Below are 27862 nucleotides of genomic sequence, written 5' to 3'. Positions count from 1 at the left end.
AACAAGAAAGCAGCCTATAGCTGGACATCAAACAACTGCTATAAAGGCACAGAACTGTTTTTATTTCAAATCAAAAAGCCATTTAACTAAGAGAAAAATGTGTCAGAACACAACAGAGACAAAGAACAAAATGGAGGAAAAAAAAAAAACCACCAACAAAAAGTCCCAAAAGCACACAAGACATTCACCAAACTTGTGCCACACCTGAACATTCAAAACTGAAATCAGAAAGTTTCAGTTGTTTCCGTCTTTTTTTTGAATTCTTGTGACAAGAGACAATGGAAACTGAGTGTCCCTTCACTCCAGCAGTGGTGGGGGCACACCTATCTCAAGAGTAATGGTGCAAAATGAGGACAGAGATGTACTAGGTAATATGCTCAAATTAAAGGGCTCAACCAGTTTTTCCGACATTCATTAAAAAAAAACAATCTTGCATTAAAAAACCAATGGTTGACATAAAAACAGACAAAGAAGATACACTACAGTGCTCTAAAGCTCTCTAGCTGGCATAAACTGGAGCCAGGATATTTTATCCTCTGGCAGAGTTCATTGTCCCTTAAGCCTGGCCTGACTGTGCAAGGTTACAAATCAAGTCTGCTATGGGTGCAAATATGACAGCAGGCTTCACGCAGGGCAACTTGGGTACTATATAACTGACCGAAGTCCTTCATCACACAGGCGTAACTACATTGCTTCCAGATCCCAGCTTGCTTCACAGTCTGCTGTAGTATCTGTACTCGTGGGGGTATGTGGAAGGTGGCTCTGCACAAACCAGTTGTCATATTACATCTGTTTTTCTGTTATAAAAGACTCCCATGGCTCCCAATAATGAAAAATTGACTGTATATACAAAACAGTTCTGAAGCAGCATAAACATTTATCAGAGATTAGCATTTCAAGTAATTAGAGGCAGAGCTGCTGCTTGTTATGTATGTGAAATAAGACCACATAGTCAAAATGTGATGAAGGCACTCATCAATTAATTCTATACTGATCACAGTAAATGATCAGTATAAAAAGCATCAGACAGGCAGCTAATTTTATTAAGTACACTTTAACCACATTAGTTAAGTGACTGTTTTAAAAAGTTGTAATGGCAATCTAGTTAATTTGTACTTTGTTTTTTTTTAAATTCTCAGGGCTAATGTACAAGTCATATATGTACATGCTAATCTACAGCTCCACGATGGTACAGTATTAAGGAACTGAGCAGCTCATGAACTTCAAGACATCTTCATTTTTCTGACACACCAATATATGATGAAACAACAATATTATCCTGCATTAATTTAGCCATGACATCTGCACTTATATAGACTATCTCAGCGATGAATTTTATAACAGTTAACAAAGATTAAAAAAACAGTTTCTCAATACCTTTGTAATGTAAAACATAAGTTGCAGCTGTTTACATGAGTAATAAAATCAGCAACTTTTTTCACCAAGTAAATAAGTTGCACTCTTTTAAAGTATCAATGTACACCAATCATCTACAGGTATTCTGCAAAGACAGTCATCCCTCCCCTTCAATCTTCAGGGGAATACAGTCAACTAATTACTATACAGTCCAACCACTGAACTATGACTGAAAGCAAACAAACAAACAAACAAGCAAACTGACATTGCTAAAAGCAAAAGGCTTCACTTACCTTTCTCTCCATCTGAAATAAGATCTCTTTCTCCCTTTTGAACAATTGTCAAATTCCCCATGGCTTGGCTGAGTCTTAATACACATCCATGATGATCACTACTGTCTACGGGGTCTCTAAGCTACAACACAAGAATTCCACACACAGTACATATTTTACTACTAGAACAACATATTCTAACACATACCACTTCAGCATATGTGGCAGTAATATGGGGGGCCCAGGGAAACAAAAAAGCATCATCATCAGTATTTCCAGGTATTTTTTGCTATACCCACTGCAGTGTCAGAAAATGTACAAGTGAGTGTTCTTTAAAAAAGTGCTCTGCTTAAGAGTATGCATTGTTGTGGCAGTTATCCCATGGAACAGAGGCAGAGAATGCTTCTCTCACACAGAAGAAACAGCACATAATGTTTAACCCAGTAATAAGTTGTTCATTTTTAAAGCCTAAAAGACTAAACTTGCACGTACTTAAATATCAAAAAGGAAAACAGCTCACCATGGCTTCATACAGTCTACTGAACTCCATGTAGTTTGGAGTAAGAATAGCTCGCTGGTAGCCCTGAATAAGAGAAGGCTGCTGGGAAATGAGCCACAGTCCATCCTGCAAAAACCAGTTAAGAAAAATATTTACTGAATAGATTCCTAAATCTCAAACCACTGACTGAACCAAGAAAATACTTACAGCATCAATGATGATGGGAATTCCTTTCACTTTCGATTTTTCTATAATACCCTGCAAAAAATGCAGATAACTTTAAGACGCTTTTGTAAGATCCAAAATGAATTCATACAATAAATCTGATCATGTAAGTTGTTTTTACAAAGTAAAATAGAAAAAAAGCTGTTATATCCTGCAATCTAATAAGACATTTTCATATCAACTGGTAATTTTACAGTTACATTGTTCTCTCCCTGGTTCAAGTACAAGCAGTGTCAACAGGGCTTCCATAACTGACGCCTTGGTGTTGATATGCAAACAAGCAAGCAATCTCACGCACTCTCCCTGCTGCAGGAGGCACGCAATGCCAACTAAGCTGTACATAGTAAACATATACCTCCAATTAAAAAAAAAAAAAATACAAATGAGTATTGCCATGATAGAAATCTATCAATAACTGTAACACTAATTTTAGCCCCATTGCTGTATTTGAGTTTACGTACAAACATCCCAAGACAAGCAGTATGTAAGATGTCATTTCACTCATGGTCCTGGAGGTTTTACACTTTTGTGGTGGGTTGACCCTGGCTGGAGGCCAGGTGCCCCCCAAAGCCGCTCTGTCACTGCCCTCCTCAGCTGGGCAGGGCGGAGAGAATGTAAGGGCAGGCTCGTGGGTCGAGGTAAGGACTCAGATCACTCAGCAGTTACCGTCACCGGCAAAACAGACTTGACTTGGGGAAAATTAATTGAAGTTATCACCAATCAAAATTACAGTAGGATAATGAGAAATAAAAACTAAGTCTTAAAACACCTTCCCCCCACCCCTCCCTTCTTCCTGGGCTCAGCATCACTCCTCATTTTCTCCACCTCCTCCCCCCTGAGCGGTGCAGGGGGACGGGGAATGGGGGTTGTGGTCAGTTCATCACATGCTCTCTCTGCTGCTCCTTCCTCCTCAGGGGAGGACTCCTCAGACTCTGCCCCTGCTCCCACGTGGGCTCCCTCCCACGGGAGACAGTCCTCCACCAACTTCTCCAACGTGAGTCCTTCACATGGACTGAAATTCTTCATGAACTGCTCCAGTGTGGGTCCCCCCACGGGGTGCCGTCCTTCAGGAACAGACTGCTCCAGCCTGGGTCCCCCATGGGGTCACAGGTCCTGCCAGCAAACCTGCTCCAGCCTGGGCTTCCCACAGGGTCACGGCCTCCTTTGGGCACCCCCCTGCTCCGGTGTGGGGCCTTCCCCGGGCTGCAGGTGGAGATCTGCTCCCCCGTGGAGCTTTCACCATGGGCTTCCCCATGGGCCACAGGGGACTCTCTGCTCTGGTGCCTGGAGCCCCTCCTGCCCCTCCTTCTGCTCTGACCTGGGGGCTGCAGGGCTGCTGTTCTCACACGTTCTCACTCCTCTCTTCCACTGCAGTTCCACAAGTCTTTTTCCCCCCTTCTTAACTCTGTCACCCCAGAGGCACTGCCACCGTCGCTGATGGGCTCGGCCTTGGCCAGCGGCAGGTCCCCCTTGGAGCCGGCTGGCATTGGCTGTGTTGGGCACAGGGGAAGCTTCCAGCAGCTTCTCACACAGGCCACACCTGCAGTCTGCACCCCCACCCACTACCAAACCTTGCCATGCAAACCCAACACAAATGCGAAAGCAAAGCCAAGGCGGCCCCGACAACAGGCCATTTGCAAAAGTGTTTTTCAGCAAGTGGTATCTACCAACAGACCATCTGCCCTCGCTCTCTCTCCTAACCGAGCAGTGGCAACGACTGATACTCAGGTTGGTTTAATGAGCAATGGCTGCCAGTCAAGTTTTCTGAATGTTGGTCATTACCAACTTGTCTTTGAAGCTGGAAAGTTTACCTTTCTCCTGTATAAGACAACAGAGGATGGTATCCATCCAGAAGTCTAATTACTTTTGAATGCTATTAAGCGCCTCAGATTAGCTATCATAGGGCACTGAGCCCCACAGGTTAGCAAGACAAGGAATAAAGAAGCAGTTTTTAATTAATCTTCAGGGTATTGAACATAGCTCTGTTCTTCTACTGTGGTCAAAATAAACACTGCCTACCTTGCTTTCCGTAAATTATTAATGATGGCCTATACATACCCTCAACACTTCATTCCTACCCGATTATGATTTTTCTAATACCAGTAGAAATCTTTCCCTTCTCTTTTTAAATGGATGTCCAGAATTTAGCAGCGTGCTTCAACTCAACACTACTTTTGTTTGTTCGGGCACTGTTTGCATGTTGTAAGCATGAGACTGAAACACCATCCACTGCTCCAAGCCTCAAGACTTGTCTCACCATACACCTGCAGCTACATTAGAAGCCACTGCAGAATAAAAACCTTTCCATACACATGCTTGCACAGGTCTCAGCTTGGGCTGTATGTCACAGACTGCCAGGTGCTCACCCTCCTTGGGATTCCAGGGAAACAACCACAAGTCTTCTCCTACATTCCGCTACTTAAATAGTTTTGAACCAATAGCACATTTAACACAACTGATACCATTCAGCTACTAATAAATTATTCAGATTTATGAATAAGTATATTTAACAGCCGTGCAAGGATTGAATCTTAAAAACACACCTAGAATTAGTTGTGGCATACTGAAAACCAGACCACCTTACTTTCAAATATTTTAAGAAATTTATGAGACAGGGTTATTTCTTTATTCATTAATGCTAATCTGCACAAATGTGCACAGCTCAGTTTTCCTTCACAAAAACTATACTGGTTTGCCCCTGCTGTGTTAAGTTCATTAACAAGTATGTTTAATTTGTCTCACTCGTTATCATAAAATAAGGCTGTGGATCTAGCAACCAGGTTTATGTTTTTTTACTGTATAAATGAATGTCATACATCAAAAAGTCCCATTATTTTTGAACCACACTAAGCTCTTCTGATTAGGTATCATATGGCAATGAGCCCCAGAGGTTAGCAAGGTATTATGTAAGAAAGCATTCAGATCATCCTTCCCCAATTTTTGAAGATACTAATACCATTTACTGCAACCTCGTTTTCAATTAGAGTATTTTTGTACATTAGCAGCTTCACCAAACTCCTTCAGTACACTTAAAATTATTACTGCTCCACTTCCCACTAATATGAATCACCAGTTTATTCCAGTACGTCAACTTTAGTAAGACAGTCTCTCATGACACTTCATTTCCTAAAACCAAAAAAGACTTCCCCAACAGATTCCATAAGGAAGTCTGAAGGAAGACACCAGAACTCAGAAGTCCTTATCCTTCCAAACTGTTTTCTTAGATTCATTATGAGTAATCCAGGGAACTAATTTTGCCAAAGTTCTGTTCCCAAAACAGTTAAGGTTTGGCTGCTGCTGTAATTGTTTGGCCCCTTTTCATGTTTCCGCATAACTGGCATCTTGACTACTGGTTAGAATTTCTCTTTTTGTCTATAGATGTATCTAACAACAGGCTAAATCAAGAATCCTGAAGATCCATTGTCCACCAGAAGAACAGAAGAAGAAAAAAACAAAGGTGGAAGATACAAAGCATAGAAGTACAGGTAAATAGCTTCTGGAAAGCTGGGTCACTGGTATACTCCAGAGAAACAGGGCATTTCTTCCTAATAACATTCTGAGTTCCTACCTCTCTAGCACGTCCTCCACAATCCTGAGACATCTGACCTCTGAAGAGCGATTTCATCTTGCTAAGTAAAACCTACTGGCCAAGCAACTTTTATTGTGTACTGAGTCTCTGCGGTATCAATTTCTAATCTAACATACTGAGTGATCTTTGCTTTTTCTTTCTCTCCTTGTAGAACAAATAATCAGGGGACACAAAGTCCTTTGTGTTATTTAGAAACCTAATTTTTAATTAAAAAAAAACCCAAAACAACAAAAAAACACCCTAATTATTTTCCTTTCTTCCTTAATCCCAGGCAGAAGCTGCTTGGGGACAGACAAGGAACCTCAGAGGGGAAGTTCTGGGGAGGAAGCGGGTAGTCCAGCAACCGTAATAAAGCAGGCACAGAGATGAGAGAACCCTCATAAGACAACGACCCATTTGAAGGACACAACACTCATTGGAAAACCTCTGTTTCCAATTGATTGTGGACAGGACCCATTTCACCTGCTGCCATTTAAAGGTCAAACGGCTCACCACTGGAGAGCAATTCATCCCATGCAGCTTAAGACACTGCATTTAGGGTGGGATGAGTCACCAGCAGACATACCTGTCTTTCCTCAGCTATCACAGCGGGAGCAGAGACACTTGACTGCTTTATTTTTAGACACCAAGAATTAGGTGAGGTGAAGCCCAATTTTAAACACCCTACTACTGTGGATACTGTATTAAAAAACACAAAAACTTGCATAAGAGGTGTTTACAGCAATAATGGCAACATCCTCTATGCAGAGCGTTTTGTTCCCAGCAGCAAAAATAAATTTTCAGCTGAATCTGTACCTCCATATTTGGCATGGACTTCCCTGGTTTAATACTTGTAACATAAAGAAGAACCTTCACTGTTAATTGCACAATTAATACAGCTCAGATTAACTCTACTTTCACACCAAAACCTATTTAACTGTTTCTGATAGGACTCTATGTATGAGCAGGAACCATCAGTTCAGTTTTATCCTGTGTAACGATTATTTATATGGGAAAGGATTTAGAAAAGAAAACTGCCAATTAAAAATACGAAGAAATATTACTAAGACAAGTCCTGAAATGCAAACACCAATCACACAAGTGAACAGCAACACATACAGGTATCAATAACAAACCCAAGACATCACTCCTTCCTTTGAAATGGCATTTTGAATATTAAGATTTTGGAGATTCTAGCTCCAAGATATCTCAGTGGACTACCTTTCTTTGCAGAGAATATATTATACCAGAACAGTGGTGGTTCAGCTTGGTGCAGAACAAGGCAGGAACACTTCCTTCACTCAATTCCTAAGCACTTGAGGACATCCAGACATGAAGGACTGGACTCACAGGACAACTTTGTTGCTAGCCACAAGCAGAGAGGACAATGAGGAAGAAGATAGAGTGACATGCTGCTGTCATCCAACCTCATGACCTACAGCCAGACTGTCTAGCTACGATAGTAAAGACTGAAATTCAGATCCTTCCTCTGCGATATTCATAGCCAGGCTCAAATTTCAGTCTCCTTACCTTTCATGTAGAGAGTCCTAATACCGGGGGTTTGGGCAGTCTCTTGCTAGAGATATTTGTATGAGTTAGCTAAATACTTGGTGACTTTCCAAAACAGTGATTCACAGCCCACAACATTTGAATGAGAAAAGGGAAACGGGTTCCAGCCCGCTGTGATTAAAATCACCAATAATGAACTGTATTACAAGACTGCAGAACTCATGCTAGAACAAGTCTGTAACAAGAGCTTCCTCTCCTAATAATTGCAAACCAAAGTTTAAGTTTCTACCCTAATTAAGCCAAAGAGGAAATGACCTGGGATTCACACATCGCATGAAGGTGCTGCATGGGACAACCTCCCACACAGTTATCATTTGTTAGTGGCACCAAATACGTGACATTTAGGAATGCCCAAAATAATATTTCAGTGATTGTTTTTGTTGGAGGTGGTTGAGGGGAAGAAAGCCAGAGTGGGTAAAATTAACTTCAGTCTACTCCCACTCTACTCTTGAAATACACAATTGCCTGAAAAATCTTTGTTCTGTGATTGGGTATCAAGGACTTGTATGCAAGCAACCTACTCAATAAGAGCTGAAAAAACCCAGTTGTGTCACAGTGGAAACCAGTGCTCTATCTGGGTAAAGGTAACACTTTACTGTAATTGGGAAAATTTACAAAGTAAGGGCAAAGAATTTATGCATTTTAATTAATTCTTTTATTACCATGGAAGCTATTCCTTGAAATGCAATGCATTCACTTCAGTAGAAATCTGTGTTCTCTGTCCCAACTTTCAGATGAGGATTTTAAAATAGATTCCCAAAACCCAAATTCCAATCTTTTTTTGAAAAACAAAACAAACCCCCAACACACTGAAACCGGAACAACACACACATGAAATCAGAATCATTCAGGCTGGAAAGGACCGCAGAAGGAAGAGGCTTAAAGGAATTAATGGACAGGCTACTGCTGAAAGAAGGCTCAGTACTGCATAAAAGCGTATGATTTATCCATTTGATAGCCTGCGGCTGTGCTATGAAACACAAGATTCACCTGCACTGCACTAACACGGACATCCAGGACTCTTGCATGCTTCCACAATTATTGTGGAGAAAGGGAATGGGCCAAGATGAGCCAGTCGAGACACGGGCTGCAAAAAACAGCTAGGAGAGGAATGGGGGAACATGTGAGGGAGGAATAAATTGCTATGGAGCTTCTAGGTACAATCAAAGGATATCTAATCAGCCAGGAAAGTCTTCATAGAGCAGCTACCCTGAGGCACCAGGAGCAGATAGCAGGTGGTGCGCTCATAGCAAGCACCCACAGCCTCTTGCAAAACTGTATAGTCAGTCTGGACTTCTCCACCAAAGTCCACGAGCCAACAATAACACACATATCCACTTTACTCTGCCTGCATACAACAGCATACAAGCTGGTTCCCCATGGCTCCTCAGAAAGACAATTATGTACAGTTTTTCCCACATCCAATTTACATGTACTTTTCAGCTTTTTTAATTGCATGTGGATTGGCAGCAGAATGCCTGCAATGACTTTTAATATATTATTAGCTGTATCACTACTTGTGTTTTTCCTGATGAACTGGTTTAGCTACACAATAACTTTGGCATTCGATGTTTGCAAAGGGAAGAATCAGGAAATTAGAGCCAGTGGTTTTAATAAAAGATTGAATTTTAATGAAATAAACAGAAAATCACAATAGCAACATACATAAAGCAACATCTATCCCACCACAGTAATTAATTTTCACTAAGGATGCATCATATTGTCATCTTTCTACCTTGCAAAGGAAAGATACTGCAGGCAAAATTTCCTTTACTGACACCAGCAACAAACACTGCATTTCCTAGGTCCCCTCAAGAGTCATGCTGTGACCTACTCATGGCAAATTTCCTTACCCATGTGCTCAAAAAGAAGTTCAAGCTTCATGCCATAATAATGGACAGCATTGACCACGGTGACATCCAAACATTTTAGGAAGCAACCTTGCCTTCAGCCCACCAAAAGCGCATTCTACTGCAACCTGCAAATGCCAAGTATCTAACTAAATCTTCTGCGAGATGTTCCAAAGTAAAGTTAAAATACCTTAGGAGAGCTGCAAAGCAGGTGAGGTCCTTTGAACAAGAGTTTGCACTCATACAACTTGTTAGTAATTGGATTTCTAAGACAGTAATATCCTTACTTGTCCAAACAGGTAACTGCCAGACCTCCTTGGCATCTGGGCAGTATGTGCCTTGCCAGGGAAACACCATACCTGCATTCACACGTCTAAAACTCCAGTCAGCTGAAGCCTGCAGAGCAAGTCAGTGCTATCTTATACTGTAGTCCTCCGGCAGGGTAGTCAAAGGCCTGCCCATAGCCCAGGAGAGGCTGAAAGGCCCATTCCCTAAAGGCTCAAATGCTACCTTGTGGAATGCTGGCTGCATCATGGTGACTGACAGCGCAGTTTAGCTCCACTGCTCCAGTCCATGCTACTGATTTGACAACACTGGACTGACCCAGGCTCCTGGCTGACTAAGCTGGAGTTGCCAGACTAAGGCTCAAGGCAGCAAGAATGACTAGCTTCTGGGTTGGCAGACATGCAAATGTGCATAACCTGGCACTGGTTAGGTCTCACACAACCTTAAATAATCAAAAAGGAGCGGCAGCCCCTTTTACAAAGAACCATCTACCGAAAGTTAGGATCAGAAACTGCTGTTGAAATGCCACCTATAATTGCTTCTATTTTCCACATGGATGCTGCTCTCATCCAACAAACCAGAATCCATAGTTTTGTCTGGAACAGAGAGATAAAAAGGAAGTAATAGACAGAAATTTCCCTGTAAATGCTGCAGCTGGAAGCATTTCTGCACACTCCCCTCCCCAACGTACCCGGGAGGAACAAACAAGTTCGACCCCAACACGCTACAAACCAATTCCTACAAATAGGCACTGAAAACCCTAGGAAGAATTTCTGCATTCCTTGCTTCATGCCTGGATAAATGCAGCGTTAGCAGGGACTCAGCTACATAGTGGTCAGGATGCAGCTCTGTGGTGGAGATGCTTGGAAAATGGACTTGGCAAGCATAAGTTTGTAATTTTTCACAGCTAGAGGCAGGCAAATATCCCAAGCTCAGGCTGTGCTCAAGGCTGCAGTCAGGGCTGGCGTGGGGAGGGGGAAGCTTCCCTAAATAGAATATATTTGATACAGGAGGTTTTGAAAAACATGAAAAGTGGAGTTTCACTGTTTGAGATTCTTCACATTGGAGCCATATTTTCAGTAACTGGTTTTGGTTTTTTGTTTACTCACTGGTGGAAACAATGCAGTTAACTCTGAAACTTGCTGCCATTAGTTCACATAAACTGATCCAAAAAACTCATCCTCCTTTCAAAACTCAGCAATGTCAATCAAAATCTCACTTTATGGACAAGATTTATATAAATCACCTTTCACTAGCTTAATTGCCTCAGTTTTACTTTATATATTCCTGTATGCATAACTATCACTAGCTCATTAATCACTCCACTAAGCTCTCAAACCTCACATATGAAATTATTAACTACTGACCACCATTGGTACTACTTGAATGAAGAGTTGCATAACAGAGATGAATATCCTTTCTTTGAAACAAATCACTTCTTTATCTCATGTTTTATGCTCCATTCAATTTAACTGGGTCTTTTGTTTTTTAATTGCAGTACCACATGCTAGGCCCCGTTTTCCAAAATAGATTTTCAGGTGCACAGGAAAATACTTAATTTCAGCCAGGCAGAGGTTGATAAGGATGCTAAACAGTACCCAGTACATCATCAAGCTTATTAAGTGCTTTGGGAAATGTTAAAAGCTTTTGTTACAACTAACAAAGCTGAAGATGCTGTAGATGGCAGCTAACAAAGACTGTTCCATTCTACATGAAAAAAAAAAAAAAGAGATGAAAATGATTCACTTGTAGATTCCCTCTTTGAATTCAAAGTAGACCACTTGCTATCAAACTTGGACGAAAACTCCAGCTAGCAGTTTCTTAGTATCATATGCTAAATTCTTAAAGCAGTGACATAATCGAAAGTAATGCAGGAACATAAGGAAAACAAGAATACAAAGCAAAACCCTCTCAAGTACTGTCCTAGTTATGCAAAAAAACCAGAGCACTACTTTGTAGCTATCCCCCCCCAAATTCATGATCAACCAGACACCACTTGAGAAGCTACTTTTATACACTTCCATCCCTAAATACATCCAAATCCAGTTTAAGCAATAATCCTGTTTACTCCAATCCAAAGTAAAAAAATCCATATCAGAATAAATAAAGGCACTAAGTTTTCTCATGCTGTCTCATCCATCGAACATTTGCACTCACAAAGCAAACTCTGCAAGTTTCCAATTTATGGTTGGTTATGTTAATGTTAGATTTGGCTTAAGATATTCATGGTCATCTGTTGGCATTTTGGCTTAAAATAAAACAAATAAACATAAACTTAAAATGAATTCTGGAATCACTGCCGATTTCTTTTTAGGGTTTCTAGCTGAATGATGCTCAGAAAGAATTTAAAAGGTATCCAATTCCAGCATTTTGCTTACAAATGCTTTTAAGTATCAAAATCAAGTTAAACAACAATATAAGCCTGCACACAGAAAGCAAATAAACACCTCACTTCACTGTGAATGACTTTCATCAAGATCCATTACGTATATTAGAAAATAAATTCTGCTTGCAAGCTGCATAAACCTGTATTTAAGGTCCTGTTAGCATATTTTCAAACACTGTTTTTCAAATGAAGACATTTGTGAGGAAGCCACAGAATACTAATAGTTCTTAGCAAAAGCAGCAATAGTTTTTAGCATAACCAAGAGGATGTCTCTGCCGAGAGCTGGTGTTCCCAAGCTTTATCCGCACCCATACCACCATCACAGAAAAAGAACTACATCCTTATCCCAGCAACTGTCTCATCTTATGGGAAGATGTCCACAAATTCTGACTCTCATTGGGCTGTTTGAAAGCAATGAGGCTTGGCTAATATAGAGTAGTTTCTCACTGGATACTACTTATGGTAAATGGATCAATCTTGGAGGTTGGTGAGGACTCAAAGACAGTCTACACACACATTCTCACAGCTGGTGCATGTACCTCTGGTTTTTGCCTCTGCCGTATCACAGGCACAAGATCCCACCCACCTCACCTCCTCCTAACTGAAGGCTGAGAACAGAGAGTGGCGTGTCCTCACTGTTACTTCAGCTCCCCATGACTTGCCGAATCCCCACAGCAAGAACCTCCAGAGGACTTTCCAGAGGGCATAAGTGGGGCAGGAGGCAAATGCACATGACACACATTGATGAATTAAGTTTCTGGTAAGGAATTCTTCTGCTAACTTGAGCCAACATGAGCAGTGATTCCGAAGAGTTAACACACCGTGTTGTTCATATTCATACATGGTTGAAGGTACCACAGACAATACTACTAATCTATCAACTGCAGCATTACCCTGGGATGCTTCTCAGGTATCTTATACTTAGTACAAATAGAACCCAGGAGGATGCTCAGATATCAACAGGAAAATGCTTCTTAGGGCCCAGAGCAGCAGACTTATCTTTAATGGACTGCTGTAAAAACAAAAGATGGCTCTGTATTCTGTAGCCCTTTGGAGCTTGCAAAAACTTGTGCAGATAGTGTACTGAGGCACCTGGTCCTGTTCTCACAATTTATTAAGGCTGTGAAGTGTTGCCTAAATTGTGAAAGGCATGAGGCTTGAAGGGCAGAAATTAATCCAACTAACCAAAAACAAACACAGAAAGATTGATACTTCAGTTAAGGGGGAACTGAATCCATCTGAAAGAGAGAACTTCAAATGGGCTCTCTCTGAGCACACTTCATGGAGGGGATCCATGGCAATGGCCCAAACCTCTTCCACTCTTTGCCAGATGTTAACTACAGCCAAAATATTTCCAGTAACCTTAAGATGATGTCACTAGAGGTGGAAAATGTGATTTCTGAAATTTATTTCCCAACAGATAGCAGAGATCTTTAAGGGCAAACAACTGACTGAGGGCAGCATTTGCAGGGCGAGGGGGTTGAGGGAGAGAAAAAGCAATAGCAATGGGCAGAAATGGAGGCTAGGCAGGGCCTTAGCCAAAAGAAGAACCCAGGCTGGTATTCAGGACATTTTCTTGGAGCTAAAACACAGACTGAGAATTGTGCAAGAGGAACAAGCATGCAGTTTGAGAACCCAGTCGATTTTACCAGGTACGCTGCATTACACAGAGCCATTCTTGCTATTAAGCATTACCTCTCTTACAGGAGGGAAGCAAACCATGCTCTGCGGAAAACAGCAATCTAACTTTGCTGCTGCAAAACAAAACACAGAAAGACTGGAGCGGCAGAGTGCAGGATTCTGTGCTACCACTTCAGGGAGAGAGGAAAGGAGCTCAGAGACAAGCAAAGACGATTCCAATGTCAAAGTCTTACTTCAGTTAAGGATAGGGCTCTTCATAAGGACAAATGCTTTTCTCTACCCAATCCTGACAGTAACTAATGTTCCCCCAGCAATTTTGTATCAACCCATCTGATCACAGAGCCAGTAATGCACCCAATAAAGATTCACCAAACTCAGAAGCAGAAAATTTGGCAGGAACATCACATTTGTGCCAGAAGGAATAGGAAAAAGGAGATGACACGAGGCTGGAAACTGATAAAGGACATAGCTAAGCCTGTAACTGCCTAACTTTTGAGCAGCAGCAGAATGCAGAACAACCTGGAGCATTAGACAGCATCATCTCCTCTCCCAGATGGCTATGCAAGGAATGTAACTGTCTTTCCAAAGGCCTCTCAGGAGCTGCACTCATCATCCTGCAGGAGGGGAACTTGGTTCTCTCACAAACTCGAGGAACAGCTCTTGATGGTATGCGTGGGAATTCCCTACTTCCAAGCCTCAGGCTACAAGAAAAATCAGATCAGAGTAAGACCAGAAGTGCAAACATCCCTGGAACGGCTGAATGAAGAACACTGGGGTGGGGAGATACGATAGAGACATAATATTGCTGCTGTGTAGAAAAGGACAACAGCCAATAGCTTTGGAAATATGCTGCCTCTAAACACTGACTGAGAACAGTTGTAGGGACCTCGGACTTGCTTCCAGGTGGCAGCTAAATGCTTTCTCAACAGAGTCTAAACCACCACCAGCTGCATACCAATTGAGGTGAATTTGTGGAGGTAACGGTACTGTCATCTCTGGCCAGAACCAATCACGGACACTGAAAGGGAAGAACAGATGGCCTGATGTTGCCTGTAGAGAAGATGTCTGGGATCATCGAGCTCCATACCAGATGTGGCAACAACATTTTGGAAGACCAACGTAGAATGGGGAGCAGAGACACTTCAAACAGCACACTCCAGCGCTGAGGACTGAAGCAGAAATGGATTTTTGTTCCTTCCTCTTGAGAAGAAATAGCTTGGACTGCTTATTTGCTCCAGAGTTGGAGGGTCTAAACCAGTCCAAGACTACAATTGACACATCTGCATGGGACCCATCTGCACAGCTATTAGGACACAACAAATGCTTTATTTAGGAGATTTTTCTGAAGCTGCAGCTCCTGCAAACCCATGGCTAGAAAGCTCTGGCAGAGCGTCAGCCCTTACCCAGGCAACTGAGGAACTGCATGTGAGGGTTTTGGCACAGACCCACACAAGTGACCTATGACAGAGGGATACAGCTTGCAGAATGGCTTCTTGTAACAGGATGGAATTGCAGATGGAATTACCACCAAAACCAGACAACTACAGGAACCCAATGAGTATGTATTCAAAGAGTACCACTATGCTCTCAAGAAAAAAGAAATTAAAAAAAAAAAATCAAAGAGAACAGATCACAAGGTGCTGCTTTCCATCAGACTGCTGAAAGGAGCTGAAATGCCACAGGGCACACACTGCAGGCATTAAGCATGTCAGGGAGAGAGGTGATACAGTAACGATGCTGAGGAAGCAAAGCATTCTCTGGTCTGGAGAGGAAAGAGGCACCATCTGGTCAACAAGTACCCAGGCTATTCCACAATAAACACTGTCCATGGGCCATATACCAGAAATTGTAGGTTACTGCATTAGTATCTTAATTTCTCAACACTCAGAAGAGAGAAGCAGCCCAAACACATGACTGTTTGGACAAGCACATTCACTGGCAATGTGCTGGCTGGCACAATACTGACAAGAACTGACGTAAGAACAGCATCAGAGAGGTGACAGACCGCTATGCCTCAGCACTTTAATGGGGCGGGAGGAGGAAGCGGGGAAGCTCTCTCCCATCATCACTAGCACTCAGATACAAAACCCTGACCAGAAAGCAGACACTAATCTACATCTCAGCTCAGTATTCATATGAGACCATGCTGAGGTTAGCTTAAAGGGAAAACAAAAAATTATATACCAAGCCAGCCTCCTATAGAAGTTTAAAATAGCAACGCTATCATCACTTGCTTTTTTTCTTGAAGGTGAGGAGTGATACAAAGCTTAAAATTTGCTGCTGAAACAAGAGGGAGACTCAGCTTTTCCTCAGCACAGAGAAGCACCAGTCTTCCTCAAGCAGGCAACCAGGGTTCACTTGTCCCCAATTACATGTTTAAAAAACAACACTGGCTAACTAATGAACACTTATATAATTACAGTGAAGACAAAGAAATTGAGCTTTAATGTGACTTGAAAGTAATAAGGTCAGATCCACAGCTCATATGAATGTTGCCTGAAATTTTAGCATTTAGTAACTGCTGAACGCCTTGTCTCCATTGGCTGGGTTTGTTTCTTTAACTTTAAGCTAGCTCACACAGGACAGCCAGGATGAAGTAAAAGTATGCTTGTAATTCACTAAGAAAGCAAAATTATTTTTAGCAATGATGAAAAAAAATACAACCAAGGAATCTTCCAGATAATTCTGTAATACAGATAAGCACATTGACAGATATTTATAAAACCCAGATGGAACTCTGATATCAAAGCAGCTTATGTTAGATATCTTAGATACACTAGATTCTTACTTTCTGTTGTTTAAAGTTGTTTTCCTTTAGGAAAAATTTTCTTAAACAAAACAAAAGCCTAGCAAAACCACCCTCCATAGCTCTCAAGGTATTCTAAACTACTTGGATAGTGTCGTCTCCAGTCTCTTGCCTCCCCCATTTTGCAATTTCACTGTGTAATTGTCACCATAGCTGTAAATTATGTTAATTCCACTTGTTAGTACCACTGATGAATTCAGTAATACTTCTCAGAAAAAAAAATTTAAAATTGTACAAAATTAGATTGACATTAGACTGAAATATACACTCTGCGTGTACAAAGATGTGTTGACAGTAATACAAGACGTCATCTGGAAGACAGTGTAAGTTCGTATTATTTAGAGTACAGAACTATCTGAGCTCCTGTTTTCAGCTCTCCAGTAAGGCTTGACAAAAAACGGGATTAGGTCTTTATCCAGAGTAGAAATCTGCAATCTTTCTTATTGCAAATCTTTCTTATTACAAGGAGACATAGTCCCTGTTCTTTGATACCTCTCCTGATACAAGTTGTCAAATATGGTTCTGAAAATTAGGAACTCAAATTCATGTTTATGTTCTTACAGTGCAGGTGCTTTGCACCTAAGAAAACACAGAGCCCTTTATCTAGAGATGCTAACATCTATTTCTTAATTAGCAACTTTAACAATCAAAACAAAAGCAAATCAAAACAACCATACGGGTGCCTAAAATTCAGAGTGATGCTTACAGTTTTATAATGAAGACCATGACTAACAGCTGGAATTTGCAGTCAACAATATTTTATTGGATTTCTTACTTAATAAGCCTATCCAAAACATTGATGTAATCATGTAAAAGACAGGAAATTGATTAACAAAATTCAGCATAAAGACACAGAATAAAATATCAGTATACACATTACCTTAGTGTTCTCAAGTAGAACTTCATCTCTACCTAAGCCAGGTCCTATGACAACTGAGTGCAGTCGTGGTAACCACTTTTCCACCTCATGGACAGCATTGGGACTATCACTAGATGGAATCGGGAAAAAAAGACAAGTTTAAAAAGGCTTCATTTTAGTATCCTCAGAATCTGAGTTGAAGGTATAAGATAGAAAGAGATCATTTCCTATTTTGAGTGTCAGGCAATTTTATCCTCCAAACTACCAAAAATCTGTGACCCAGGAAATATGGAATGGTTGTCCAAATAGCTTAAATGAAACATTTATCTTGATTCGTTCCCTAGGGGATACAAATAAAAATGAGCAGGTAATTGCAAGTATCCACTATGGTTGTTACAAAAAAAAAAAACAAAAACAAAAAAACAAAAACAAGCAGGAAAACAACAATTCTTAAGAGTCTGTCACAATTCCCTATTTAATATTTCTTCGCAGAGATTACACTGGAGAGAGATCCACCATCTTGCAGGTGTATACTGCAGCTTGCTGGAAATGATGCAATTATTTATTACCCTGCATGGCAAAATGATAAATCTACTCATCTGCTTTTTTGTCAGTTGCTTCATAAGCATTTGTTCCAACTGAATTACAGCCAAACTGTCCCCTTTCCCCAAAAGGCAACAGGAGAATCAAGCTATTCAGTAAGGGTATTATCTGCTTGTAATGCTTTAAGATTTCTGTAGCATTCAGGTTTTGTCTACATTGGAAAAATGACTGAGAAAGTCCATTGCCAAATATAGCTGCCACAATACAGCATTCAGCCGCTGACCAGAGCTGTTTATTTTGTTCTGATCAGTTTTGTTGTGTAAATAGGTCAGAATATTTTGAAAGCACTGGCAACAATGTCAGTTAATCCTTACTGACAGTACCAAGGGAAAATATAGCCTCCCTCCCCACCTCTGACATAAGTGACAACAATAAATGAACATTTTAACTGAAGCATGGGGGAATAAAGCTCCCTATGGGCTAAGCAAGGAGGTACTATTTGATAGTATTACTCAGAATATTTTGAACTCGCAATACTTCAACAAAGCTCTATTTATTATGGATGAAAGCTCTTGCATGTTTTTCATAACCAACAGCTGTACTGATGGGACACACCACTCGGGAACAAGTGTTTAGCTTGCGTCTGGCAGAATCAGCAAATTCCACAATGATTTCTGCAAGTGCCAGGCAGGAGCCCAAAGCTTTTGCAGCCGCACCGGGCGAGGCGGCCTGCTGAAGGCCACGGGGATGCAGTGCCTTGCGCCTGGCCGCGGCCCAGCGGCCCCTCCGCTGACAATAGCTGCTTCAGAAATCCCCGGCTGCAGCAGCGCCGGCTCCCCAAAGGCGCCCTGTGCTGACACCACAAAACAGCTCTGTCAAAACAAGGCTGCTGGGTGGAAGCGATGACCCGCTGCAAGGGCAAGGGAGACAACGAACCACGTGAGGACATCGGTGTCCCTGAAGCAGTCCGCCCGTTTAGCAAGCTGAAGTTGAATTTCCATTCCAGCGATGCAGCTCCCTCCCTTCTCCTCTAACTCAAAAGGAAACAGCAGCAGCTTGAGAATTGCCAAACAGCTCACCCTTTTTTTTTGTCCCTGTACAACCACCTATCAGTTTATGATGTAGCTACAGGCTGGAAATAAAAATGCCTCGAGAAATATTTAAAGCACTATTAAAAAAAAGCCAGTTCTTTTACATGTGGTACGTTGAACATGTAAAAAACTGTCTGTGAACCAAACTCTAATAAAATGTCACCATTTCTGCATGCAGACCACTTTTTTATTTACATGCTGAAACTGATTTATCTCTAGAAGAGCAATAGATATCTCAAACATATATATTTCTCAAATAAATATCTCACAAATATATCTATATATCATAGAGATATAAGAATACTGTTCTATATATAAGGATGTTTGAATGGACTGGATTCCAAGTACCTTCGGATAGTAGAAGCCAAATACATTAAATAAATGTTTCATTAAGTGTAAGCTAAGAACAGAGCCACAGATAGCACTATAACTGCTCTGCTCTTTTGGAAGTATGTCATGCAAATAATCTCAAGGTAGAAAGTTTGCCAATTTATTTATATTCAGGATTGAAATAACATAAATCTGTCTCCAATCCAACTGATAATGTGCACTCTTCAAAACAAAGCCGTCTCTTGGGAAATGAACAGTCCAGCATTAAGCCACTCCTGTTCACTTTGCCTCCGGTAATAATAAAAACCCACTGTAGAGCTTTTCATCTTCAAAGCGTTTTACAAACATTATGTTCACGTAACTCCTTTGCAACTTCACATCAAGGAGCAATCCAAGGCATATGAAAGGCCAAGAGATTTAAAATGGTGATAATGACTATCATGTTGCAAAATCACCTATAAAACATGCTGTAAAATAACTGATGGATTTTGATTCTTCATAAAGAAAGCAGAGCAAATAGTGCCTCAGAGAAGCATCATGCCAACTTCACTTTAAGATACTGGATGTTCAAAACAGCTGTGGTTATGTAGCTAAGGACATCTTACAAATATCCTGTATCTACAGCTTCTCCGAAAGCTGAAGGGCTATCATGTCACCTTTCAGTTTATTCCCACACACAGACAACAAAGCAGCAGCATTTTAAAGCTGACAGAGTACCAATGATCAACATGTAACTTTCTTCAGGAAGGGGTGTCACCTCAAATGTTCCTGACCATGGGATTTAGCACAAAGACAGAAACCTTCTAGCTCTTAAGAGCTACAGTCTATACACAACATTTAAACACGCCCAGATGAGCTCTCTGACACTGAGGTCAGCTGGCCTCTACACCCTCAGGCTTCAGAGCAGGTAACGCTCAAGCTGCCTATCAGGCACAGTCCTGGACCACAGCAGTTCCTCACCAGTGGAAGAAGTTGTTTGGAGAGGCTAGTTGCCACAGGCCAAAAACCTTGCCAAGGATTGTTCAGATAATTTGCCAGTACAGATCATCATTTTAGGGTACCTGGGAATAAATATTCCTTGGCAATGTTTAGTTTATTACTACAGAAAAAGCCAATGCGTATTCCTGTTTGCCTGTGGATCAAAACCAGAAAAAAAAAAAAGCAGAATACTTTAGAGGCACCAGCAGGGAACTCATCAGGTCTTCAGCTGTTTGCTGCATACTACACTCACACAAATAACATTGTTAACTTCCTTTGTCCCTTCATGGCAATTTCTCTGCCTGATTACGAACCTCTCCATTTAATTATCACCTCCACTACCCAAGACATGCATGCACAATTGAAATTAGCATTGTATTTAAAAAAAAAAATCTAGAGAGGTATGAGGTATGAAGAAGACATCTCCTTGATCAAAAGAGATGCAACCTTCAGACTTTGACAGAAACGGATCAAGTAAGCAAGAATCAGTACTGCCTTTAGAGGTGCAGAGCCATATGATGCGCAACTTGGCTTTTTTCCAAAACAGGAATCACAAACGCAATACCCCTACACTAAAGCACAAAGCTAATATTAATAAAAAGAGGAGTCAGAAAATCTCCTGCAAGGCCATGAGAAAACAGCATTTGAATTTCTGAAAAGAAGGTTAAAAATCTTTGAGAGAGACTTTGATTAACTAAAAGTCAGGGATTTCCCAAAATAAAGTAAGCTTTTTTGGAAGGCGACGGGCAAGAGACTGGGAAACGGTCTGGCTTTCCCATAATTTGAAAATACAAACTCTGCACATGGACATACACAACAGGAATAATTTGGGAAGCTGAATCCAAGCAGTAACACCTGTAAACATGGAGAGTGAACTACAGTACCACTGTGCAGTTGTATGCAATTAAAAATCCTGGTGACAGACCACAGCTGTAGATTTGCAGGGAACGAACAGATCTTCCAACAGCTACTAACTTCCAGCTAACCACTACACATTATGTGACATGTTATCAGATGCCATTCTGATAAAAATCTAGATTATGACAGCTCACTGTTGTTCAACCAAGCAACCAACCAACACCCCTCCAAACTCCAAAAGCTTCCTGAAACTCTTAGCTTGTCTGGAAAGCAACCAATAAAGCTCTGACTGCATGCAGAAAAGAACTACCACAGGATAAACACATCAGTAACAACCACAACACAACAGAATCATTAATAAGGAAAACTGAAAAAAGAAATATGAGAAAAACTCATCTCGTATCTGTGAAGTTTAGTAGGTAAGAAAGAGTCTAACACTAATGTCAACAATCATTCAATCAACTTTACACATCATCCGTTAGTCAAAGCAGACCTAAACAAATAAGCAAGCATACAGAAAGACTCACAGGGGGGCACACGATAAAAAAGGAACCCACAGATGTTTACCTGATCAGCTTTCCTTGGCTTTTAGAAGTAAGGGAGAGAGACAAAGCTTTGCTCAGCAGAGGCTGAGAAGACTGTGATCTCTTGGGAAAACAGACAAAACAGCTTTATCACCTGCCTTCCCTGAAGCCCCTGCATAGACAGAGCATCTTCCATGTTTATCCTTTCGCTCTTTTCTTTGCCTTCAGAACGTATTGAGAAAAGTACTTTCCATGGCAAAATCTACAAAGATTCTTCAAATTAAACAGCACTCAGTCTTTGAAAGGGTGAGGACAAATGTTGTGAACTATCGGTAGCTTTAGGCAACTTCTGCCAAATCAAAATCAATACACCCTGAAAAAATTCCTCTTGTCTTGCCACTTCAATTATTTTTGCATACAGGAACAGCACTGGTTTGGTTACGGTGCTTATGGCAGTAACTGCTAGATTCAGTACTGCGTAGTTGTTGCCTTATAACGCACAACCTCACAGTCTTACAATACCTTTCAGTCTTGAAAAGCTAGTATAGAAAATAAACACTTCAAGTCAAGCTTTTTGCTCTTCAGGACTCTTCTGTATTTCACTATCACACAATAAAAAATGACATAATACACAGTTCTGCAGACCTTCATCTTGGTGAAAGCTTGATGTAATAACCTTTCCAAAAACAAAGCCTGAAAAAAGATGGTGGCTACTGACCTAATATCACCCACAGTTTCTAAACATCTTCCAGAGTAGTTTGTAACAGATATTTGACAGGTGCCGTCTGCTTGAAAGTCTGCTGCAGGCTGGTCACTGCCCAGAGTGGGAGGACACTTGACAGCTAGGGCCTGAAACGCAACTCCAATCCCCAGTCCTCCAAAAAAAAAAAAAAAAAATTTGCTGTACGCTGCATTTTGTTCAAAGACTGGCTTTCACCAAATAATCAAAAACCACCAAGGCAATAGCTTTAAATTATTACAGAAAGCTCTAAACACAGCAACCTTCCTCATTCGGGATGAATGACAATTACTGCCATTGCTTTCTAGAGGAAGGAAGGGAACAAGAGTGATAAGGTGCAGCCTTGTCAAATTTTACACGGAAACAAGAAAATGTGAAGACAGCATGGGCATAACCAGGAGCTACAGAAATAGCAGATAAGCATGAATGACAGCACAGACAGGAGGCAGTGGGACCGCAGCTCTTCACACGTGTGGGACTGCCAATCAGTGGGACCTCCTGTTAGAGCAGGACATGGGACACAAGAGGACTGCCATCACCTGATCAACTGTAAGGCTCCTCACTAGAAAGCTCATTTTTCAAATTCTGCTCATTATCTGTGTATGCTTGGTGTGACTGAGGCAGCTCCAAATGCATTAAAATGTACCGTTGCAAAAGCCTGTGACGTAAACTCAGACAAAGCACTTTAAGTGGGCAGTTTCAAAAGCCAACCTAGAGTCTTATCTTCAAAGATGAGAAAAGTCTCTGATCTGAGGATGAAAGAGTTTCAGTTTTGTTTGTCCAAGCACTGCAGGTAATTATATTAATGTGAATCAAATGTTAGACCTGCTGACATTTAGATCCTGTCATATTATACAGTACATCAAAAGAGCAAAAGACGGGACATAATGCATAGCTCTAGAATTTAAGTAGTTATCTCAGAAAGCTAATTATTAACTATTGTGGTAAACTTTGGGTGAGGTCATTATTGGAAACTGGGTAAATAAGATAGGGAGAGAGAGATTCTGAAAAGGTTAGGTCAAAGGAATTGAAGGCAAAACCAAACAGTGCAAAAAATGTTTGAGCATAAAATTAAACTATTTCTATATTCCAAGACTAGCTACATTTTTCAATATTTAAATCATCATTCTTGTAAACTAATTCCAAATTTCCAGAAGCCTAAAGGATTGAGGCAGACTCTTTTGGCCCCATGAGCTGAACTGGAAATAACTGGAAATAACAACTTATTCTAGAAAAGCTCATTGATCCCATTATCAACTCATGGGTGTCTCACCAAGCACCTTAGTCAGGTAGAGAAAATCTCGGTGACACCACAGTGACATGAAGTTGGCTGGATGTAATTAGAGACCAAAAAGAGATATATTTAGTAAATTAAGATTAGTATATTAAAATGCCCCCCTCAAAAGTTTAGAAGACAAAACGGTTATTTTCACCTACCCAGCTGTTGAAATCTTTCAATAGTGTTTAATCTGCAAAGGCTGGGGAGATAATACCCATTTTCCTGCTACAATCTGATTAAATGACAGGGAAGAAAATGAAAGAAAAACAAAGACCCTAATGAGAGAGGGACTGAATATTATTCAAATCAAGTGTTCCTTTTCAGCCATCGAGTAAGTTAATTTAGACACCAGAAACTAACATGGTAGACTTCACCTGAATATTAACAACACAGCAGCAAGAGGAGCAACCCACCATCCAGGAGAAGCACTGGTGTCACAAGCCATAGCAAGAGACTGTTCTTAATACGCAGCTAGTCTTTGCTTCCTCCATATTCTACCTTCAAGGCAGCGAGAGTATGAATGACCCATTGAGGCACACATTTAGAAAAAATGACGTATTTACCATATTGTATTTTTTAATACCATAATAATGACAACAAAACTCAAAATGTTTTCCACAGCTGCTACTTGGACACCAGACTCTCATTTAGGTATCAGATCTTCTGTTTCACTAGGAATTGGGCTGTCAACACACTACAGGCATCAGAGCAAACAACCACCTCTTTAATAATAAACCCAAACGCATTATACAAACAGTGTCACCTCTCTTTTAAAGAGCAGAGCCTCTCATATCCTGCAAGAAAGAGCCCCAAAGGAGAAGAAGCTATTGCTTGACTCTATTTCCTGAGATTTCTCACACAGACATGAAAACAGTGCTCAAGATCAACCTTATATAGCCTTGTAAAGATACCAAAGGTATCAACACAATCATTTTACAACCTGCATTTAGATATATCCAAATATTTAAAGCAGTTGTAGTATGTTTTGATCTCAATCACATTACCAATGCATGTGATGACAATCCCCCCCCAAAAGTATAATGACAACGAAACATCTTGACCACGTATTTTCAGAGTTCATGGAAGTGGTCTTGAGCTATTAGTATTTCCTGTGATCTCACTTGATAAGTAGAGTCTGTCAAATATTCTTCCAAATGGACTGCAATCAACAAAAAACTTATGGCTTTAGAATTGACAGAATCAAGTTAAGATGACAATGTAATTTCCCTCAGAATGAAACAGACTTAAAATGTCCCTAGAAAAACTAGTGCACTTTTTAAAATGTTAAAACCAATAAATAACGCGACAAGCTTTTATCACATCAGTATCCCTCTCTAGTGTACGTTCAACTCTTAAGGCACAGACGATAGTTGAATCAATACCCAGAAGCCTAGAGTACCACAAATTGGCTGTGCATACATGAGAAGACAGAAAAAGTCTCAGTCTAAGTATCTGCTTTGCTGATTGTCAGCTGGAACAAAAAAAATTAGAGCCTAAAACCTTCAAATAATAATTAAAAAAAAAAATGCAAAGGCAAATCGCAGGCATGCCTGCCTTCACTCAAACTCAAAAAAAGATTAAATAACAAAGAAATCTAATCCTGGTGTCAAATCACAGCAGTATGGCACATTTTCAGAAGAATGAATTTGGCCAGGATCTAACTGGAGTACAATGCTCCTACACACGTATACATCTCTTTCTGATGTATCAGAAAGCAGCAACAACAGCAGTACTCCCTGCAGTGACGCTAAAAATCTTTGGCTACTTCTCACATTTTGAGAAGGTGGCAAAACCTCTGTTAGTATCATCTGGGATGAGGACTTCTGCAACAAGAGGGAGGAAAGGGACTATAATATGGGGTGAATACACCTCCCATCTTTTATTCATTCTGCAGCATACAGCAAAGAAGCAGAAGCTTTTTGCTGAGAAAGTGGGATACAGGAACAAGTCCATAAACAAGTTTTGTCCATGGCACTGCACAACAGGATTAGAAACAGTTTTAAGTATACTTCTCCGAGTCAGCACATACAAACTGACCTTTATCTCTCCATAAGTACTTAACAAAAAAACCCCCACAACTTTCTCATGTGATTCCTAGCTAGGCTGTCTATAAGTGAGGTTTAGGAGAAAGATCACAAAGTTTATGCCTGCATCTTCTCTGCAGGAAGAATATGGATCCAGCAGCCAAGTCACTTGGGAGGTATCTTTTTGGTAATTGGAGCAATCTGTGCTTTCTCCTTGACTTTTCCTGGTGACAGTAATTCTTGCACTTCTTCCAGCAGCTGATTCAAAAGAGAGGTTAGTCCCACTTCACACAGAAGAATTTAATAGCTATGCTTAGCTAACGCAACTAAAAGGTATAAGCTTCCTCCCACAAAGAACCAATGTTTTTGAATCCTTTTCCCACATAATGAATTACAAAGGGCCAAAAATCTTCAGATTGTTCCTGGGCTTTCTTTAAGAGACTTGGCACGGGTTAAAAGTGCTCAAGTAACTTTCAGGAGCTTGTTATCCATGATTCACTTTCACGATTTTTTCAAATCATTAAAACATAGAAAAAAATCCAATAAAACTAGGTAAAATACGTTCCAGCAACCCTGATCTAAGCTAAGCTTCTTCACTGATGGTAACTGGCCTCAACACACAGGCCAGCCCCATGAGTTTTCTCCCGTTACTGAAAAGAATAATCTGTTTCAAAATACAAACTGAAACCTGAACTCTGCAATTAACTGTAAGACTTTCAGTAATTCTGGCAACCTTTGCTAGTCCATACAGACCTATATATAGGTATAGATACAGCCAGCTGGGAGGAAGGTATTAGTTCTAAATCCATACCTAGTTCAAGGGTGACTTTTTTGGAGATAATGGAAAAATTACATGACACCTTCAAGACCACAAGAAATTAATGACCTGACATCTCATTCTACTTCTCTGATAAAACTCAGAGATCAAGGAGTACATAGACTATTGACTTTACAAATTGTCTGACAACCAGGTTACAAGTGGGCTACTCAGTAGTATCTCAATCTTTCCTGGCCTACAGAGAAAGAAAAACTCTTAAGACTATGAAAAAGTCCTTGCAAGAGGGAATCTAACACAATAGATTTATTCTCTCTTTTAAAATATAACCAGCTTGGCTCATATAGCTCATTTAACTCTGTGATCACTCGCCTATCAAGACAGGATAAGCTAATCCAACACAGGTATCCAAGAAGTCTATTCAACCTGACCTGAGCCAGCTAATCAACATGGGGAATATAAAACAGCCCCTGAAAACTGTTCTCTAGGAAGATCCCAACGCTAATGCAAGAAAGCATGTACACATCTACAGCAGAAATCCACACAGAAAATGCCTGCAATAAAACTTAATAAAATGCAAAAGCTAAGTTTTATCTTGTCTGTATTTGCACAGAGTTTACAGTAGGAGCATGTTAGCTGAGAAAAACAGAAAAATGTAGCAAAAAACAGGGGTAGTAATGACAAGAGCAAGGCAGCTGTGACCAAGACTCAGTACATTCCCCTACTCAAAAGACCAACTTCTGCAATACACACTTTTCACTTCTCCACAGGAAAGCAAAAAGGCAGTCAGCAAAAATATTGAACTGGTTAGCTGGTCAGTTTTTAATTAGTACTTTAATTAATATCATGTTATCGTGGAAGTGGCCATAATGCATTTGACAGAATCCCTGAATAAAAAGGAAAGCTACTATTAATAATATTGACTATTCATGACCCCTCGACACCCAGCTATCGTTACTCAGCTCAGGTGCTGAGGACGCACAGAGCCAGGTGTTGGACCTTCATCTTCCCAGATGAGGAAGACTACCACATGCAGTCCCAGGTCTCTTGTCTTCACTCATAGGAACGGGGAATGAAGTCACGAGACAAAAACCACAGAGAAAGTTGTATTTTGGGTGTCCCCAGCACAGGATATTACACCAAAAGGAATCCCAGGATGGTCTGCAGCTGGGGCCACATGGAATTGCACTGGCAATACTGCAAGATGGATGCCCGTTTTCATAACCCTCCATCAGCAGTCGTACTCAACCTTTCTCATATAACATTCCTCGCATCCTTGAAGTGACAGACATTTTCCAAGGACCTGAAACGCAACAGTGCTCTTCTAGCTCTTGCATACCTTCGCTAGTCATGCTGTCACGCCGCGACGGCAGCTCTAACGAGCCAGAAGAGCCCTCACATTCAG

General features: G+C 40.8%; 1 protein-coding gene across 1 annotated transcript in view; it reads right to left on the bottom strand.

Moving 5' to 3' along the window:
• Positions 1 to 27862, bottom strand: part of CARKD (carbohydrate kinase domain containing) — a 47874-nt gene that overhangs the window by 10411 nt on the left and 9601 nt on the right. The window contains exons 5-8 of the mRNA XM_010285366.1: positions 17338 to 17446; positions 2335 to 2385; positions 2149 to 2253; positions 1650 to 1770 (exon numbers count right to left, since the gene is read on the bottom strand). Coding sequence (XP_010283668.1) covers positions 1650 to 1770; positions 2149 to 2253; positions 2335 to 2385; positions 17338 to 17446 — 386 coding nt within the window. The remainder of the gene's footprint in view (positions 1 to 1649; positions 1771 to 2148; positions 2254 to 2334; positions 2386 to 17337; positions 17447 to 27862) is intronic.

Source organism: Phaethon lepturus, unplaced genomic scaffold, assembly GCF_000687285.1.
Source record: "Phaethon lepturus isolate BGI_N335 unplaced genomic scaffold, ASM68728v1 scaffold10504, whole genome shotgun sequence".
Lineage (NCBI taxonomy): Eukaryota > Metazoa > Chordata > Aves > Phaethontiformes > Phaethontidae > Phaethon > Phaethon lepturus.
The sequence above is the reverse complement of the archived record's forward strand: the minus strand, read 5'-3'. Positions and strand labels throughout refer to the sequence as shown.